We start from the raw sequence: 17,778 nt of genomic DNA on the forward strand, positions 1-17,778 counted from the left end.
CTTGACCCCCTTGCCTGCTTGGAGCCCACTGCCAGCTACCTGTCCAGAGAAAGTGGAAGCCTTCAGAAAGATTAAGGTGAAGTCAGAAGGTAAATGAGCATATCAAAGCACTGGGAGACGTAAATCACCTTTAATAAGACTGGCGCTTGCCAAAAGTAAGGTGTGAGCAGGAGCTGGGCACCCAAAAGGAGAGAGTACTGACCAAGCTCTTTACCCCCAGACACTACCCCCTCCTTCAGGGCTTTCAGGTGAGTCTTGCATGAATGCTAAGGGAGAGAGGCTGCCTCCTCAGAACCCCCAGAGCCCCAGGGTTTCGTGGTGCAGGACACAACCGTTTGCCTGCCGACAAACAGTCCCAAAGGCTCTTGTCCAGCTCCTGCCTACTGTCAGGGAAAGGAGAAGAAGGTTACTTGGATTTTTGCCTTTGGGGCTTTTAAGAACAGCCTCCCACATTCACCTCTCTAGCATCTCTCCCCCAGAGTCTCCCCTGTTCTAGGACCTTTTATGGCTCCCCTGGCCTGTCCCATCAGGACCACATTATTCCCCTGGCATTTAAGGTCTGTCCAGCTGGCTCCAGCCTTATGGCTACCATTGCAAGCCTACATAATGCATATAAGCTTGTCATCATTTCCACTTTGTACGTGTGCTGTTCTCACCTGGAGGCTGTCCTCTCTTCTACTCTGCTTTTAAAGCTCAACACATTTCACTTCTCCCCCGGGACCACTCCAGACCACACTGATTCTTCTTGTCTTGAAATTTCACCAATAAGGACTGTCAGTCCCATTTCTGAGCATCTTAGCACACTCTCCATCTCTAAATGTTTCATTCATTCCACAAACACCGACCAATCAGAATTAGTGACCTCCTCCCTCTTTTAAATTCTCTTTGCCCAATTTCACAAACTGGTCCCATACTTTGCTTTGATAGTACTGAACTTGCCACTTTTTCTCCAGAATATTGTGCCTTTTTCATGCTTCCATGTCTTTTCTCTGCATTAATGCCCTTACTTATCTTGACAGGCTGGAAAACTTCTAGTTATCTTGATGACTCATATCCAAGGTCCCTTCCAGGTCAATGCTCTGATCACCCCAAGCTGGGTCAAGTGTTCTTTTCTGGTACTATCATAGCCCCTGAGCTTCCTGCCATCATGGCACCGACCACAAAACTGTCAGTTACCCGTCAGTTTCTTACACCAGCAAGTGAGTTCTGTGAGGGCAGGACTTAGATGGGGCCAGTAGCTACCTGGTGGTCAGTAGAGTCTATCAGAAAAAAATGGGTCCTAGCCTGAGGGCCACTCCTTGCCAGCTGGTAGACCAGGCACATTCCTCCTAGGCCTCAGTGCACCATCTCTCAAACTGGGTGGCTATGACCCAGAATTAAGGAATGCCAGGTGAGCATAGGATGCCTTACCCATGGGAAGACCCACCTGAAGTGCACATAACAGAAGAAGCCAACAGTCTGAATGAGGAGGAAAAACAAGAACATTCTGGGCCGTAGGCACGAGGAGGCCCCTGGGAGTTGGCCAGGTGAGTGAGCGTTCTTGGCTGCTGCTTTCTGAAAGGGTACATTCTAAAGTCTTGGATCAGCTTCTTACCCAAAGGAAGAGGGGACCTGGAATCTGGGCTCTGTGTGGGCTCTAATTCCTTTCCTCAGGCTTGGGGCACCCTGGTTCTCATCCAGGGAACTTGGAGAGGGTTCAGAGTAAAAAGCTGCTGCCCCCACCCTAGCTCCCATTACTCTGTTTGTGGGAACAGCTGGGAAGGCCTAGGGCCTGGGATCTTCAGGGCTCTGAAGGCTCTAGAGTTGAGAAAGAAGAAGTAGAGAGTGAAAGCCAAGGTGAGGGTGAGGGTGAGGGTGAGGACAAAGGTAAGAGCAAGATGGGGCACAGGGAAGGGAGAGCTTCACTGCTGAGCTCTGAGGACTCCCATTTCCCTTCTGGTCACTGAGGGAGGTTGGAGCCAAGGGTCTTCAGGGCCCTGCTGGCATCGAGAGTCTATGGGAGCTTCCAGAGAGTGGATCGGGCAGAGAGAAGATCACATGCATATCACAGACACAGACATATGTGTGCCTGCCTGCAGTCCCAACAGGGGAGCATGAGGGCATGAGGGCCTGCAGTGCTGGAGGAAGGGGGCTGAGCCTGGACCTCAAGGATGGGGTCCTCCTGGTACCTCTTCCTTCCCACTCACCAATGGGCCCTGAAGGTCCTTCTGCAGGAAGCTCAGGATCTGGGCCAGCTCTAAGAAATGATGCTTGTTGCCCACCGGCAGATAGAAGAGCTGGGCTCTTGAGGCCACGTGGGCAGCTGCATCACTGGTGGGGGATGGAAACCAAGGGAGATGACTCATTATGCCTTCTAGTTGCAGCCAAACCCCCTAACCACTTAATCCTAGTAATAAGTGGATAATCATAATCCCTAACGGCAGCACCTGGTGGGAAACAGACATCATCCATAGGGCCCCTTCTTAGGGGCTGGTCTTCTTTCCCCCAAAGCTTCATTCTGCATCCCCAGACAGCTTTAGGTCAGAGGAACGTCTCCCTAAAGTTGTCGTCTCAACTCTAGGCTCCCTGGGCTTTGCTTTCCATCCCCAGTCCCTAGGGGATTTAGTTCCTCTTCCTCTTTCCATCTTCCCACCCCTAAGTGTCTAGATGTGGGTAAGGGACCCAGAATCCAGCATCCAGCCTGATCCCTCCTCCATCAAGGTGACCCCTCTGTGCCTAGAGCTCTATGGGTAGCTCCTGAGACTTGGCCCAGGGTGGGATGTTGGTGGGAGGCAAGGTGGCAGGCAAAAAGCAGTCAGGGACCGCCTCCTCTTCAGCTGGGCCTGATCTTGTTTATGGTTCCTCCAAGAGGGCCATTAAAACATCTACTCCATGGGGTGCCTGGGTGGCTCAGTCAGTTAAGCGTCTGCCTTTGGCTCAAGTCATGATCCCAGGGTCCAGCGTTCAAGCCCCTTGTGGGGCTCCTTGCTTAGCAGGGGGCCTGCTTCTTCCTCTCCCCCTGCCTGGCCCCTCCCACTTGTGCTCTGTCTCTCTCTAATAAATAAATAAAATCTTAAAAACAAAAAACCAGCCAAACAAAAAACATCCCGTCCTTCCAGGAGCTATCACTGAAGGAGGAGGGTTCAGATTTACCTGCCCTCCCTGGGAAGACGGGGTTCCGATAGGGGCTCTCATCAGGGGTTCTTCCCAGGGAAAGTTACTTTTTGTTTTTTTTTTAAAGATTTTTAATTTATTTATTTGACAGAGAGAGATCACAAGTAGGCAGAGAGGCAGGCAGAGAGAGGAGGAAGCAGGCTCCCTGCCAAGCAGAGAGCCCGATGCGGGACTCGATCCCAGGACCCTGAGATTATGACCCGAGCCAAAGGCAGCGGCTTAACCCACTGAGCCACCCAGGCGCCCCGGAAAGTTACTTTTAAACTAGGAATTTCAGACTTTAAACTTGATACAATTAAGTTCAGGTCCACTGGACAAACCTAACTCTGCCCCAGCCCCTTCCCATGTGTCAGACTTTGTGCTGGATGCTCAGGAAGTGAAGAAAGGAATAGGGAACCGATGGAGGGACTTGAGGCTGAGCAAGTGGGTGAAGCAGGGCTTCTCTGCTCCCCCTCTACCGGACCCCTCCTGGCAGGTGTCTTTACCTCATCTCTTGCAGGTCCTGGAGAAGAGTCCTCTGTCCACGGAGCAGGGCGCTGACCTTGGCCAAGTCCTGCAGGAATGCTGCCCTGTCCTCTAGGGCCCAGAGCACAGCCCTTCTCTTCCTAAAATCCCTCTTCCCCAAGGACACTGTAGCCCCTTCCTTCTGGAAGGCCTTGCCAGCTTACCTAGCCCCTCGTCAGTTTGGACATGACCTGACACATTGAGTTTCTCCCCCTGTCCAGCTGGGCTTCTGGATTCCTCTTCCTCTCAAACCCCTCCCCCTGGGGGTCACAGGCTTTCTGCCCTTTGCAGAAGTGGTTCTGCCCCTGAAGGAGGCAGAGGCCCAGTCCAATCCTCTGTTATCTACCCCAACAGCCCCCGGGGCACAGTGCAAGATGGGACCAGTGCTGAACAACTCTCAGTGCTTGGGCCTCTGTCTTGCTGAGTGGCCTGGAGAAGTGACATCCCCTCTCTGGGGTAGAGATTCTGGCAGGAGGAGCTCTGGGCCTAGCCTTGGAGTACGGCCCCATCCCCACTTCCCCGCTCCAGCAGCCCAGCCTCAGCTGCCTGGCCTGAGGACACGAGATGAAAGACCTGAGCTGCCAGAGCCCAGCCAAGCCCCCAGGAGCCACGGGCCTCTTCTGCCCGGCATCTCACAGCTTGACTGAGTCCCGGGCTCTCAGGCCCTGGGCTGGGCGTGCCATGGGACACGGCTCCCTGGAGGAGAAGCCAGGAGAGCAGTGGGGAGCAAGGATTCTGGTCCATCTGAGCATGAAGCAAACCATGTGTGAACCAAATCACATGTGGAGCTACATGCAAATTAGCACCCAGTCTATTTCTGGCACATGTCTACAGCCCGCGTCCAAATGCCCAGCGTCTCCCTTCCCAAGCCCTGCCGTGTGGATCTGTGGGCTACCCTCCCTCATGCTCCCCTGCCTGGCAGGTCCGCCCTACCCTGCCCCCTGCAGCACTACTCCCTGGCTCTCCTTCCCCTCCAGAGCTTGGGGGAGATGTGTTCCTAAGTAGAGTGCTCCCTCCTCTTTCTGGACAGAGGGAGCCCCCTGGGGGCAGGGACCCAGTCCCTGAGGGAGCTGTCTTGTCCAGACCTGCAGGCAGGGCCATGGGTGCCCAAGGGGCCACTCACCCAAGTTCCCATAGGCCTGGTGTGGCCCAGGGACCCCAGCTGCTTCTTCCATTGTCTCTCAGCCTGGGCCAGCTGTTCAGATAGACCCTGGAGAGCCTGCAGGGTCTGGCGGTGTCTGCCCAGCATCTCTGCCAGCACAAAGCTTCTTTCCCCTGGAGATTGGGGCAGAGCTGGAACAGGCAGCCAGCTGGGACAGGGTAGCAGATCCTATCTTTTGGGGGCTCTTTTGGGGGAGCAGAAAGGCATGGCTTCTGCCTCCTAGACTCTCCCCTGGAAAGCTATGTCTGGGTGGTGGGGTGGGGATAGGACAGAGTTCCTGGGACCCAGGGCCTGCTAGATATGCCCTCCTCAAATCTTCATCTCCCCATTAGTTAAAAAGCTCCTGCTTTGAATGGAAGAGGATCCTGTGATGCTCAAATGGGACCCTGCCCTACCTCCCTGCTCCCTTACCCTCTTCCTGGACTTCAGAGCTCCGCTGTGGAATCACGTGCTCCTTGGTGCCCAGGGCCAGCCTTGCCCAAAGCCCTTCCAGCTGCCTCGCCAGCCGGAGCTCCTCCATCTCCAGAAAGGGCTGGGGGGGAGGCTGGAAAAAGAAGACAAAACTCAGGCCTGAAATCCATGGGAGATCGGCGGGTGAGGGGAGCTTTCCCACAAGGTCTCCATTCCCCCTCCTGGAGCGCCCCAGCTGGGTCTCCCTCAGCTCAGCCGCCAGGCCCTGCAGTTTCTGTCCCACTCTGCTGTTGCCAGTCCCCACGGCCTTCCCTCCTGCTGCTGCCTGGGCCCCAGCAGTTCTCTCAGGACTCAGACCTTTGTCGCTGCTGCTCCTCTGCTCAGCTACATCTCTCTGCCCTTTCAAGCTCATCTCTCCCAGGTGGCCTTTCCTGCTCCCCCTGGCGGGTCAGGACTGTTCGGTGCTCCTACAGCCCGCAGCCAGCTGTGGACGTGCTCTGGGACAGGGCCTAGCTCTAGGTCACCTCTGGCCCCCAGCACTGCCCGAAACAAGGCCTGGTCTGAGCAAAGCTCAGAGAGAGAGATAGCCTTAGAGATAAAGGCTGGAATGACAGGACTGATTGCACATGGCATGAGCAGAAGCATCTGGGGCAGGAAAGTGTCCCTGGGCTGTGTTTCCCCCAGCTCTCCCCTGAAGGCCGGCCCAGGGCTGGCATCACCTTCGGACCCAGCTCACTCAGACTGAAGGTCAGGAACGACAGGATGTCATGGTCATCTGGAAAGAGAAGAGAGAAGGGAAAGGAAGACGTCCCCTCACCCAGTGGCCCACTTACTCAGCCCTCCTCCTCCCCCAGGCTCCATTACATTCCAGGTAGGCAGGAGATCTGGGTGACTTTGGGCAACTCTAGCCCTCCTCTTGCTCACTTCATAGGAAATGTGTGAGGGTCAGACAAGCAGATGGGGGGCACTGTGAGGGTTGACCCACACACAGAGCCAAAGATGGGCCTGTGGTGAATGGCTAGAGCCAGAGCAACAGGCTGAGTGACACCCTCAGACCCCAGAGCGTGGCTGTTACTGACAGAAGCAACCACACAATGGCCACGTCCTCAGCATGGCTCCAACCATGTCACTCTTCTCCTCACAAACCTTCCATGGCTCCCTAGTGCCTACAGTCTAAAGACAAAAGTCTTGGCCTTGAAGAACTGCTACTCTCAGATTGCACCCTGATTTCCAGTTGTGGGTCCCTCCGTGGACTCTTCATGATATTATGTCCTTTTGCTCCAGTCCCCTAAATGTCCCTCTTCCACTTGCCCCACAGTTCCCAGCTAGAGGCACCTATAGGGCCATCCTTGGAATAAAGACTTCTTGTGCTTTATCCTATTTGAGACTTCCGGCAACTCTGCAAGGCAAACATGAGCTTCCCGATGGTAACAGAGGCCCAGAGAGGGCTTGTGCATGACTCTCCAGGCCACATGGAGAGGAAGTGGCTGACCCACACCCAGAGCTCTTTAGAGGGTGTGCTCAGGGTGGGTCATGGGACATTAGGTAGCACTCCTCTGCTCTTACCTGCCCAGAGGACCCTTACCTGCCAGGGTGTTAGTGGCTGCCGAGACCCCAAAGAAACCTCCAGGAGCCAAGAGCAGGGGCCCTGTGTCAACGCACACCTCCTCTTGGTCACCGGGAGTGAGGCCACTGTTCAGGGACACCTGAGGGGCACAGAGGACTGAGCCCCCTGCACCTGGAACCCCCTGATCCCAGCAGTGGGCATCGTCCCCACCTCTGATCCAGTGGCTCTCCTGGTTCTAAAGGCGGCCACGGGGCCCGATGTCGGAGTGGCAAGGAGAGACACGTTCACCTGGTCTCACGCTAGCTCCCCTAAGCATGTGCTCTGGGAGTTAGCAGTCTGTGCAGGGACCAGAGTGCAGCCCCTCTGTGCAACAGACCCCGCGTGGTGTCACAGGCACCAGTCTGCTGGGGTCACGGGTGCGCTCACAGCAGCTCTGTAGCTCTGAGCCTTATGGTCGGCCCCTCCCTGCCCAGAGAACCAGCAAAAGCAGAAGGGGTACTCACGCGCAGCCGCTGCCCCCAGTAAGTGATCCGTGCTCTGAAGGGGTGTGGTAGGTTGCGGAAATCCCAGCGGCAGGTGCCCAGCTCGCTGCCAGCTCCGTCCCTGTGGGCACTTGGAATCCAGCCGGGCGGTGGCAGGGGTGGGGGCCACTCTGCATGGGCCTACAGCAACCCCCTGACCCCCACTGGGTGACCCGGGGAATAGGACATGTCCCTATGTCTAGCTTGAGTCTCTCTTGATGTAGTCTGCCTCTTTAGTAGGAGACAGCGAGGAGCAGGGAAGCCAGCCTGGCCAGGCAGAGTGCTACCACTCAGAGTTTACCGAAGGGGCCTTCCTGTGACTCTTCCCTCAGGGAGACAGCCTGGGACGTCCTCAGTCCCCCAGGCCCCCCACATCCTCCTACCGTCCCTTCCTTAACCTCCATGTCCCCCTGCGCTTCTGGGAAGTCTTCTCCAAGCTTGAAGCAGCAGGACAGACTCAGGCCAGGCAGCACGAGGCGAGTTCTGTGTGCCTCCGAGGTCCTGAGTTTCTCTGGGCCCAGAGCCGCATAGACCAGGCAGTCACTGCCGTCTTCAGCCGAGAGGGAGGCGGCCCAGAGCCGACAGAAGCCACAGCTTGAGCAGCGGCCCGTGTGACCTTGGGCAAATTAACAGGTCCTTCCAGGCCTGAGTTGCCCCATCTTTAAAATGAGGATAATAATTGAAACTACCTCATAACTTTGTTATGAGGGTTAACTAAGACAGTGAGTGCAAAGTGCTTGGCGCTGCGCCCAGGACACAGGTAAGCCGTGCTCCATAAACACCGCAATTACTCTAATTCTTATGAGCTAAGGGATGTTTGCTGAGAAACACTGAGGAGGCAGCTGGGCTGGGTGGGAAGGGCAGCCACGTCATCTGGGAGAAAGGGAAGGCGCTGGCTGGCAGGCGGCGGGGTGGAGGGGCAGGGTGTGGCCCATCTGGCCTCAAATCTCAGCTCTGCACAAAGCTGTGTGACCTCCGGCATGTCGCTCCACCTCTCTGGGCCTGAGGGTCCTTGCCTGTAGCTGGGGACTAATAATGCCCCCTTCTCCGGAGTGTTGCTGACCGGGTGAGATGTGAGTGAGAGCGCTCAGCACAGGCTCTGCCCTGTGTCCTTTCACACCCCGCACCCCCCCCAAGTGGGGGCTGTTAGGTTGTACGAATTGAGGACTCAGTGGGGCAGTTACCGGGCCCATTTGGGACCAAGCGGGAGGGAGTTCAGGGCAGCAGCAAGCAGCTCAGATGAGAGGCCCTCGGGGAGGGGACAGTCCTGGTGGGGTGGGGGGGGGGGATCCCATCAGAAGCTGGGGCAGGGGCCTGAGTCTGCGGTGTGGGTAACCGCTGAGGCCCTCGTGGCCCAGGAGAGGGGTAGGAGTCTGTCCAGACAGGGCCTTACCCACGTGCCTCATAGCGAGTGTGTCCGTCGCTGGCCAGCACACGGATGGCGGGGCTGTTCTGCACGGGGGCGGGGGTGTGTAATGGGCAGCCTGAGCCATGGGCACAGAGATGAGGGGGACAGCGTGGATGGTGGGGGGTGGGAAATTACTCTCACCTGGGTGTCCTCAGCTGAGGAGTCGAACAGGATCCCGATGCCATCCCACGAGGTCGGCCCCTCCGGGACGGAGCCTATTTGGCCTCTGTCCCGGGTGTACCACACGGCCTGCGGGTCCCCAGCGGCTCAGTCCCCGGGGTCCCTCAGGACAACGGAACCTAGGCTCACCACCCATCTCCCTGCCTCACCCCCTCTGCCAGGCCCTGGTTGGGGCCACTCACCACGCCCCGGGCTCCCCTACGCCTTGGCCCAGTCACCCGCATCTGCACCTCCACCTCCCAGGCAGAGAAGAGGACAGGGACCCTGCTCCACACGGCGCCACTGCGGTTCTGCATGGACGGGACCAGCCGCACTTCTTCCGGGCCCAGCATGGCATCTGCAGACCAGGGCAGCTCAGGCCTGGGGCCCCACCGTCCCCGTTTCTCCCATCATTATCTCTCTGCCTGGGCTGGGACCGGGGAGCAGGGGAAAGGAGGGAACATCAAGGCCTGCCAGTAAATAACAGGCCTGTTGGATGCGGGAACCCACTGAGGAAGGGGGAGCTGGAGCCCAGCACAGCCGGGCGGGGGGGGCTTTGCCAGGGGAGGCCGACGGACCCCAGACCCACGGGGTGGTGCTTTACCTGACTTCTCACGCAAGCCTCCCTACAAGCCTGTACGGCCTGCTTTTTAAAGACCCCATTTACACAAGGAAACCGAGGCTCCGAACGGTTAAGGAACTAAGTGGATTCGAACTTGGCTCCATAGGATTCCAAGTACAGCTGACCCTTAAACAACATGGCCACATATGGCGCAGGTCCATTTATATGCAAATGTTTTTGATAAATGCAGTATGATACTGTAAATGTATTTTTTTCTTTATGTTTTTTTTCTTCTTTTCGAAAAATGTTTTTAGAGTGTGAGAGAGCAGGAGCGGGAACAGGGGGAGGAGCAGAGGGGAAGGGAAAGGGGCCAGAAGGAGTCTCAAGCAGACTCTGTGGTGCTGAGTGTGGAGCCTGATCCCTGGACCCTGAGATCACGACCTGAGCCAAAACCAGGACTGGGTGTTTAACGGAATTAGCCACCCAAGCTCCCATCTTCTTCATGATTTTCTTGATAACACTTTCTTCTCTCTGGCTTACCTTTTTATAAGAATCCAGTATATAATACATGTAACATACAAAATATGTGTTACTTGGCCATCTGGGTATCTGTAAAGCTTCTGGTCAAGCTATGAACAGTTAAGTTTTGGGACATAAGTTATACCCTAATTTTGCACTGTGTGTGGGCTTGGCTCCCCAGCCCCTGTGTTGTTCAAGCGTCAGCTTTTTCTACCACAGGAGAGATTTGTGTCACCCCTTTCCACGTCTCAGGTGAGAAAATAGGCCCTGCGAAGGAAAAGGATGTGCCCGAGGCCAGAGGACACAGCAGAGTGCTTTGCAAGAACAGCCACGCTGGGGTTCAGGACTCCAGGCTGGGGAAGTGGGGAGAGACTCCGGTGTGGCCAAATGAGGCCGGGGACTTCTTGGTGGGATGGGGGGTAGGGTACCTAGGGGAAAGCATGAAAGCAAAGGTGGGAACTGGCTGGCAGGACCATGAGGAAAGGGTGGAGGATGAAGAGTGTGTGTGTGTGTGTGTGTGTGTGTGTGTGAATTCTCAGTGGCTGTGCCTAGGGGGAGGTCTGTCTGGGAGGAGGAGGGAAAGGGGAGAGAAACTGAGGCAGGCTTGGCAGGAAATCAGGGGTAAGGAGATCAGAGGCCTCACCCCAGCTGGTTCCCCACCTCTCTGGCCTGCCAGCCTGGAACCTGGCCCAAGGCCCAGGCCTTGCCAGGACTTTCCGGAGACGGCTAATCCAGGGTGTTTGCTCAGCAAGGCCAGGGCTGGGGGCAGGGAGGCTCAGAGGCGGCAAGGCCAAATGTCCTGGAGTCCTTAGAAGCCACCACTGCCTCTGAAGTGACTTGCAGGAGGCAAGGATGGTCTGCTGTACAGGGCACTAATGCATTCAGCTTTACCTGGCTTGTCCGTGAGACCTCACCCTCAAACTGTGATTCCTTGAGGCTGACGGCCCCGTGTCTCTGGGCTGGGCACAGAGGGCTGTGCTGGGGGAAGTCTGGTATAAGGATGAGGAAGTGCACGAATGGACAGGACACATATCACCACGTGATCTCAGAGAATGTGCCTCTGCTCCCCCATAGGGTCTGGGACACTCCAGACTCAACCGGGCCCAGAGCAGGGTGTGTTTTACAGGCCCTGCCATCGTAGGCCTGAGGCAGGGTCTGGCTTGGTGCTGTGAGAATTGGCCCCTTTCCTTGTTTACCTCCCATGTGTCTGTGAGGAAAATTGGTCCAAAGACCCTTCTGACAGAGCCTGTCATCTTAAAGGGATATTCGTTCTGGTCTCAGTCAGGAATCATGCCCTTTCTCACAGACACAGAAGTACATAGTGGATCTGCTTTCTCTCTTTGCTTTGCTTGCTGGGTGGCTCTGAACCAGATCCATGGCCGAACTCTGAAGGGCGGGCAGACCCCATGGCCTGTTTTGGTGACAAGCCATGTTCCTGGACTCGTGTCCTGCCTCAGCCTTAACCCTGAGTCTTGTTCTCCTTGGTACTACATGGGTCCTTGTAAGTCCTTGGAAAGCCTTTTTGACAGGTACCTGGGTGGGTTAAGCATCTGACTCTTGATTTTGACTCAGGGCATGATCTCAGGGTTGTGATACTGAGCCCTGCCTTAGGGGGAAAAAAAAGTCCTTTTTGAACAAGATCGAGTAGAAGACAGACTATGGAGGCCTTGGCTTGGGAGTTTCTGAAATATCTGAAGGAAGTTTCTGAAGCATGCTCTCTCGCCTGCTTCCAATCAACACAGACAAAACAGCTGGCCACGAGGGTACCTCCCTCCAGCAGCCCCCAGTTCTCACGGACATCCACAGGCCTGGCAGCAAGGTGCAGGGAGAGGGGAGGCAGGTGCTCGTCCAAGTGGCCCTTGCATCTGTGTCTGGGACTCAGCATGTGAGCAAGCGTGTGTGTGTGCTTATGGGTCCGGCAGGCAGAGGAAGAAGAGGGGGTCCGAGGAGAGGCAAAAGGAGAAGAGGGAAGTCCTAGGGCAGAGAAAGAGAGGCAGAGGGGAGAAATGGAGACTGGTGGATGGCAGAGGTGTTGTGGTGAAGGAAGACAGGCCTGGGAGGGTTCCTGGGGCTGAGGCCACTGCCTGCCCAGGCCTGGCTCCATCTTGGACAGCAGCTGGTACCAGCAGGCCCACTCCCCACTGAGTCACAGCCATCTAAAGCTGGTCAGCCCCTCCAGAGGGTTCAACCCCACCCCTCACCTCCATGATGACTCCAGAAGGGTATTCCTGCCCCAGGCAACGCCAGTCTTGGTCCTTTGAAGCTCAGCTTGTACTCAAACCTTCTGTGAGGAGGACTGGCCCCCGCAGAGCTATAGGGGCCCAGGAGCAGGAGGAGGAGAAGGCAGAACAAGGGCTCTGGGCCACTGACCACCAGCATTGCGAAGGGATCTGCTGTCTGGGCCCCTGGGAGGAGCTGCCACTGGCAGGGCAGGGAGGGGCTCCGGGGACAGGGCCAGGTGGGGAGGAGCTGGTTTCTGGCACTGTTCTCTCCCTTCATCCCTGACACAGACATCCTGTTCCTTCTAGGCCTGACCTCAGGCCCAGCCCCTCCCTCATCTCCAGCCTGACCCCTGGCCTCTCACCCACCCAGCTCTGCCCCTGCTCCTGGGCTCAGGCCATCTTCCCACCTTCTATCAGCTCCAGCAGCCGAGAGGCATCAGGGATCATAAGGACAGGCCTTGGCCCCCAGCAGCCCTAGCCTCTCCCTTTGCTCAGAGCCTCCACCTCCTGCCTCCTTCCTGCAGACAGGAGTCCCGACCTGTCTGGTCATTATCCCCAACCCACCCCCAGCCTTCCCTGTCCCACTCGCTCTGCTGAGGCGCTCAGCGCAGTCCCATATTCCTGACACTCAGGCCTCCAAGCAGCCTGGTTTCCTCCACACATAAATTACATGAGGAAGAGAAAGGGAGTCCCACCAGAGCAAATAAATGCAGTGTGTGGACCTTGTTTGGAGCCTCCTTTTAAACAACCAATTAGGGAAAAATGAGACTATTGGGGGAAATCTGAACAATGAATACTTGATTAAAATAAGGAACTATTGTTAAAGACTTCAGGAGTAATACTGGTATTGTGGTTACATGTTTTTAAAAAGTGTTTTGGGGGGTGCCTGGGTGGCTCAGTGGGTTAAAACTTCTGCCTCCTGCTCCAGTTGTGATCTCGGGGTTCTGGAATCAAGCCGGATGCATCGGGCACTCTGCTCAGCGGGGCCCCTGCTTCCCTCTCTCTCTCTGCCTGCTGCTCTGCCTGCTTGTGATCCCTGTCTGTCAAATAAACTCTTTTTAAAAATATATTTTTAAAAAAAGTGTTTTGGGGGTGCCTGGGTATCTCAGTTGGTTAAGCATCTGCCTTCGGCTCAGGTCGTAATTCCAGGGTCCTGGGATTGAGCCCCATGTCGGGTTCCCTCCTTAGTGGGGGGCCTGCTTTTCCTTCTCCCTCTCTCACTCCCCCTGTTTGTGTTCCTTCTCTCGCTGTGTCTCTGTCAAATAAATAAATATTAAATTAAATTTATATTTAATTATTATCAATTATATATTAATATATTATTGATAATATAATTATGGGTGTATTGTCTGGGGCCCTATATTATATAATATATAATATTATATATTATTGATAATATGATTATTAAATTATAATTAAACGATTAATTATTTAAATTTAATTAAATGAATTAAAATAAATAAAATAAGTATTAAAGTATTAAAAAAATGTTCTGTCTTTTAGAGAAACATATGAAAGCTGTACCAATGAACTGATATCATGTCTAGGATCTGCTTCCACAGGTCCCGGAGCTTAGAGCTTGGTGGCAGGTAAGGGGCCACAGAGGACACAGGATTGGTCTGGAGCTGCTGTTCAAGTTGGATGGTTAGGATGTGGGCATTCATTAGAATCTTCCCTCTACTACATATGTTTATGTGATTATTTCCATACTAAAAATGTTTTAAAAAAGAAATCCTACATTTGAAATATTTTCACTCAAATAAATGCTCATTTTCCAGAGTGGCTGGCTCATTTGCCAAGAATTCTGGCTAGCTGAAGTTTCACTGTACTTTGTAAGTTCCCAGTAGGATTAAGTTACCCAAGCTCTACAAATTAATTAAAATCAAGGCGGTAAGTGGAAAATTTTAGGACACGCTAAAAGGAAATCTTCATTTCTCAACAGTAAGCCTTTAGCCACCTCCACCCGCTGTCCCCATCAGCTTTGCGAGCACGGCCACAGCCACGCTGTGGAAAGGCAGGCCCCAATGCAGCCCGGCTCCCTGGTCTGCCACTCAGTCCTTCTGGCTCCTGCCCCCACTGCCCCATGACAACCGCTCCAGCAAGGCCTGACAATAACCCTGTTCTTTGTTTCTAGTGGACGCTTCTCCACCTGTCTCTGCCTTGTGGAAGGCACCGGAACATCCACTTTCTCTGTTCCCTTCCCCTGCTTGCTCCTGGAGGCCTTAGCTGCTCCTCTGCCACCACCCTTCCTCCCTGGTCCCTCACACGGCAGCTTCTTGCGCTTGTGCCTCTCCTCTCCCTCCAACTGCGTCCATGCCAAGTTGGCCCAGGCCAACAGCTTCCAGTGCCATTGCTCTGTTCCTGACCCCCAAACCTCTGCTATCAAGCAGGCTTCTCCTGGAGCTGTAGGCCTGAATGCCTAATCCTGCAGGGGACATCTCTACCTGGATGTCCTGAAGGCCCCCAGACAATACACCCATCCCCAGCTCTCCTGTTCTCCAACCTCTGGCCCATCCTTGTCCTAGGCTAGGGTCTCAGGGATGGCAGCCCCTCCCCTGCCCCGGTCAAATTAGAGCCACCACTTCAATTTCCTCTTGCTACCCCTAGACCGCCATGCCTGATCCTGTGGTTGCCAAACCTGTTTCTTCAGCATACATCTGAATGTATGGGGGACATGAGATGATACCTCCAGGGTCTTGAGAATAGGGCCTGGCCTGTAGTGAGCGCTCAGATCAGTAAAATGCTAACTGCATTCACATTCCTTTCCACCTCTGATGGCTTCTCCAGCCCAGGCCGTCACCAGTCACATCCTACCTGGCCAGCTGCTGCCTCCCCACTGTCTCCCTGTCTCTACTCCGTACACTCCCACTCCCAGGGCCAGATTGTAGCCAGATCATTTTTCTAAGATGCAGAGAGGACCACATCACTCCTTGGTCCTCACCACTGGCCATCTTTGTGCAAAATCTCATGGGATCTGCGGGGCTGGGTGGGGTCTGGGCCCTGCTTTCTCTCCAGCTTCGTGTGTTCCTGAAAGCCCCCTGTTGGCACCTGAGGACCAGACGCACCAGGCTAGAGCCCCCCAGCACCTTTGCCCTGGCAGTGCCCTTCCGTTGTCAGAAGCACCCCATTCTCTGCCCCTGCGGCTCCTGCCCCCTCCACCTCACCAGATTTCCAAGCACCAGGTTGAGCCTGAGTGGGATCCCTATTAATCACAAGCTCCATGAGGGTAAGAACTGTGTCTTCCTTGTCTATGCTAAGCCAGCAGCCAGCACATGGCAGAAAGATGAGAGAAAAGGAAGGAGGGAACAGAAATGCCATAGGCCAAGTGAGAGAATGCAAGGAAGGAATGGGGCAGACTCGAGTGCCACTGGGTGGAAAGACGGGAAGCACCTGGCTATCTGGGCTGCAGACCCACGGGTCCCAGTCCACCTGCCCCCACTTGTTCTTTGTTCCGATTCTACGGCCACACACTGTTGCAGGGCTCTGAACCCAGGCCAGTTTTCAAAATGCCCCGCCAGCAAAGTCAGGCTGGTGGTTTGACACTGGCCATGGCGAGCCCACCATACATGTCAGCAAACTCTGAATCAGAGCTCCCTGCCACCCTCCCCAGGGCTGACCATGACCATCACCACGGTGCTACCTGTGGCTCCCTCCCTGGGAGCTGGCTCCCACTGCAGGCCCACCCTCTGTGCTCTGGCAGGCGTCAGCCACCCCTCCCACTCTAAGGAAGGCTCCCCCTTCAATCACTGCCATGCCCGCACCTGTTTTTTGTCCCCTCCGCATGTAGGCTCCGCCTGCAGATAAACGTTCTTCCTGTTCACGCCCTGCTCACGCCTCTGCTGCCTTCAAATCCCCTAACTCATCCTCTTTCCTCTTCTTACAGCTCAGTCCCCCAAGATTGGTGACCCTCCCGCATCACTCACTGCCTAGCCAGGCTTGGAATCTGCAGCCCCACAAACTCAGGTTTGGCTAAAGTCCCCAGCGGCCTCCTTGTGGCTACCCAGGGGCAAGCTCCGGTCCTCTGGGAAGAAAGGACCTGCTGGCTGGCCCCTTTTCACCTATGACATGAAGCCACTGGTAAGCTCACTCAGCTGCTTCTCCTGTCCCTCTGGAGGCTGTCCACTCCCGCCATCCCCTCCTGCACTTGTCAGTCTTCCCTGTGCTCCCTGGAACTTCTCCATCAGCAGCCCAGGTGATTGTTCCTTCCTGCTCAGAACCTGCTACTGGCACCCCATGGTTCTAAGGGTGACAAAAGCCAACCCTTCCTCTGGCCTCCCCTCTCCACCTCAAGTCTCCCTGTGTAGCTTCACCATGTTTCCAGAGACCCTGGATCGAGCTGCCTCCCTCCAGTCCCAGCATCTCTTCCTGGAATGCTGCTACCCAACCCCCACACCTCCTGTTTACCCTGATCTCAGCTTACATGCTGCCTCTTACAGGAAGCCCTCCCTGACCTACAGACAAGATCCCATTCCCACATCACGTTTTTTCCATAGCACTTCTCAATTTGTAGTTGTCCGTGTGACTCCTCCTGACTGGAAACTCCACAAGGTCTGTTTCGCTGTTGAGCCCCAGTCCTGGCACAAAGCAGCTATTCAAGTAACTCCTATTGAATGAATGGTCTGGTCTTGGAAAACGAGGCTGGCGATGTGCAGACAGGATGGACTGGGGGAGGCAAGGAGGCTTTTGCTCTGGGCTGAGGGGGTTGGGGCCAACACCAGCAGCTGGGCTGCAGGGGGCTGAGGCACAGACACGAGACACACAGCGAAGTTCAGACCTCCCTGGACTTCAGGGCCTGTTGGTTGGGACTGGGTCAAAGCCACAACCGGACAAGGGGACCCCCTTGCCCACCCTCCCCACACCACCAGTGCTGTCTCTGTGAAAGAAATGAGCCTCCCCAATTCTTTACAGCTTCTACACTGACCACCGACCCTGGACAACCTGAGTGAGGGGAGAACATGCCAAGGCTGGTCCTCATTCTCCATCTGTGGCCCCCGAGGTGCGGTGGGGAAGGTCTCCACCTCTGTATCCTCAGGCACAAGGCTGGGCATGCGCTGGGAGGTGGCGGTGCTCTTACATCTGGGGTGAACCGTGAGAACTGCCAGCAGCTCAGAATCTTCCCCTCCCTCTCTATGGGCAGCACCTTCTGAGGCATGAGACATTTATCTTGCCTCCAACCGGGGCGCCCTGCTTCCATCTGGCCGGGCCTGGCTGCCTTGCCCATCCTTGGCTCCAGCCCTCCTTGTGCTGTTAGCTAGAGCAACAGGGCAGGGGAGGCAGCTAGGCCCCACACACAGGACCCTGTGGACGGGGTCCCAAGTTCAGGATGGCCCCGGGGCCCAGCCCGGGCCACAACAGGACGGTGGGGGAGGGTTGGTGATGAGGGCTCCCCCACGGCAGACACAGGACACTCGCTCGTGCAGCTGACACAAAGCGGCGGCTACATCTCCCGGCCGTGCTCCCCACGCCCCTCCCTCCACTCCCAGGGCAAGCACAGCCCCACTCACAGAGACAGGGGGATGGACAAGATGGCACAGGGACAGGGGGCCGGGCGGGACAGGCAGGCTCGGCGGAGGAAGCGCCGAGGCTGGGC

General features: G+C 55.6%; 1 protein-coding gene across 1 annotated transcript; it reads right to left on the reverse strand.

The window, feature by feature from the left end:
* Window positions 1-111: 111 nt before the first annotated feature.
* Window positions 112-13,069, reverse strand: LMAN1L (lectin, mannose binding 1 like). The gene is given in 15 exon segments (XM_045070634.1): window positions 112-380; window positions 1,427-1,554; window positions 2,187-2,310; window positions 3,639-3,694; window positions 4,062-4,122; window positions 4,124-4,143; window positions 4,781-4,932; window positions 5,231-5,363; window positions 5,950-6,005; window positions 6,816-6,936; window positions 7,301-7,400; window positions 8,712-8,770; window positions 8,868-8,975; window positions 9,089-9,243; window positions 12,168-13,069. Coding segments are annotated over 15 exon segments (1,722 nt in total). The 5' UTR covers window positions 12,481-13,069; the 3' UTR covers window positions 112-244.
* Between the last annotated feature and the right edge of the window lie 4,709 nt (window positions 13,070-17,778).

This window comes from Mustela putorius, unplaced genomic scaffold, assembly GCF_011764305.1.
Source record: "Mustela putorius furo isolate JIRA1106 unplaced genomic scaffold, ASM1176430v1.1 tig00003972_pilon_pilon_pilon, whole genome shotgun sequence".
Taxonomy (NCBI): Eukaryota; Metazoa; Chordata; class Mammalia; order Carnivora; family Mustelidae; genus Mustela; species Mustela putorius.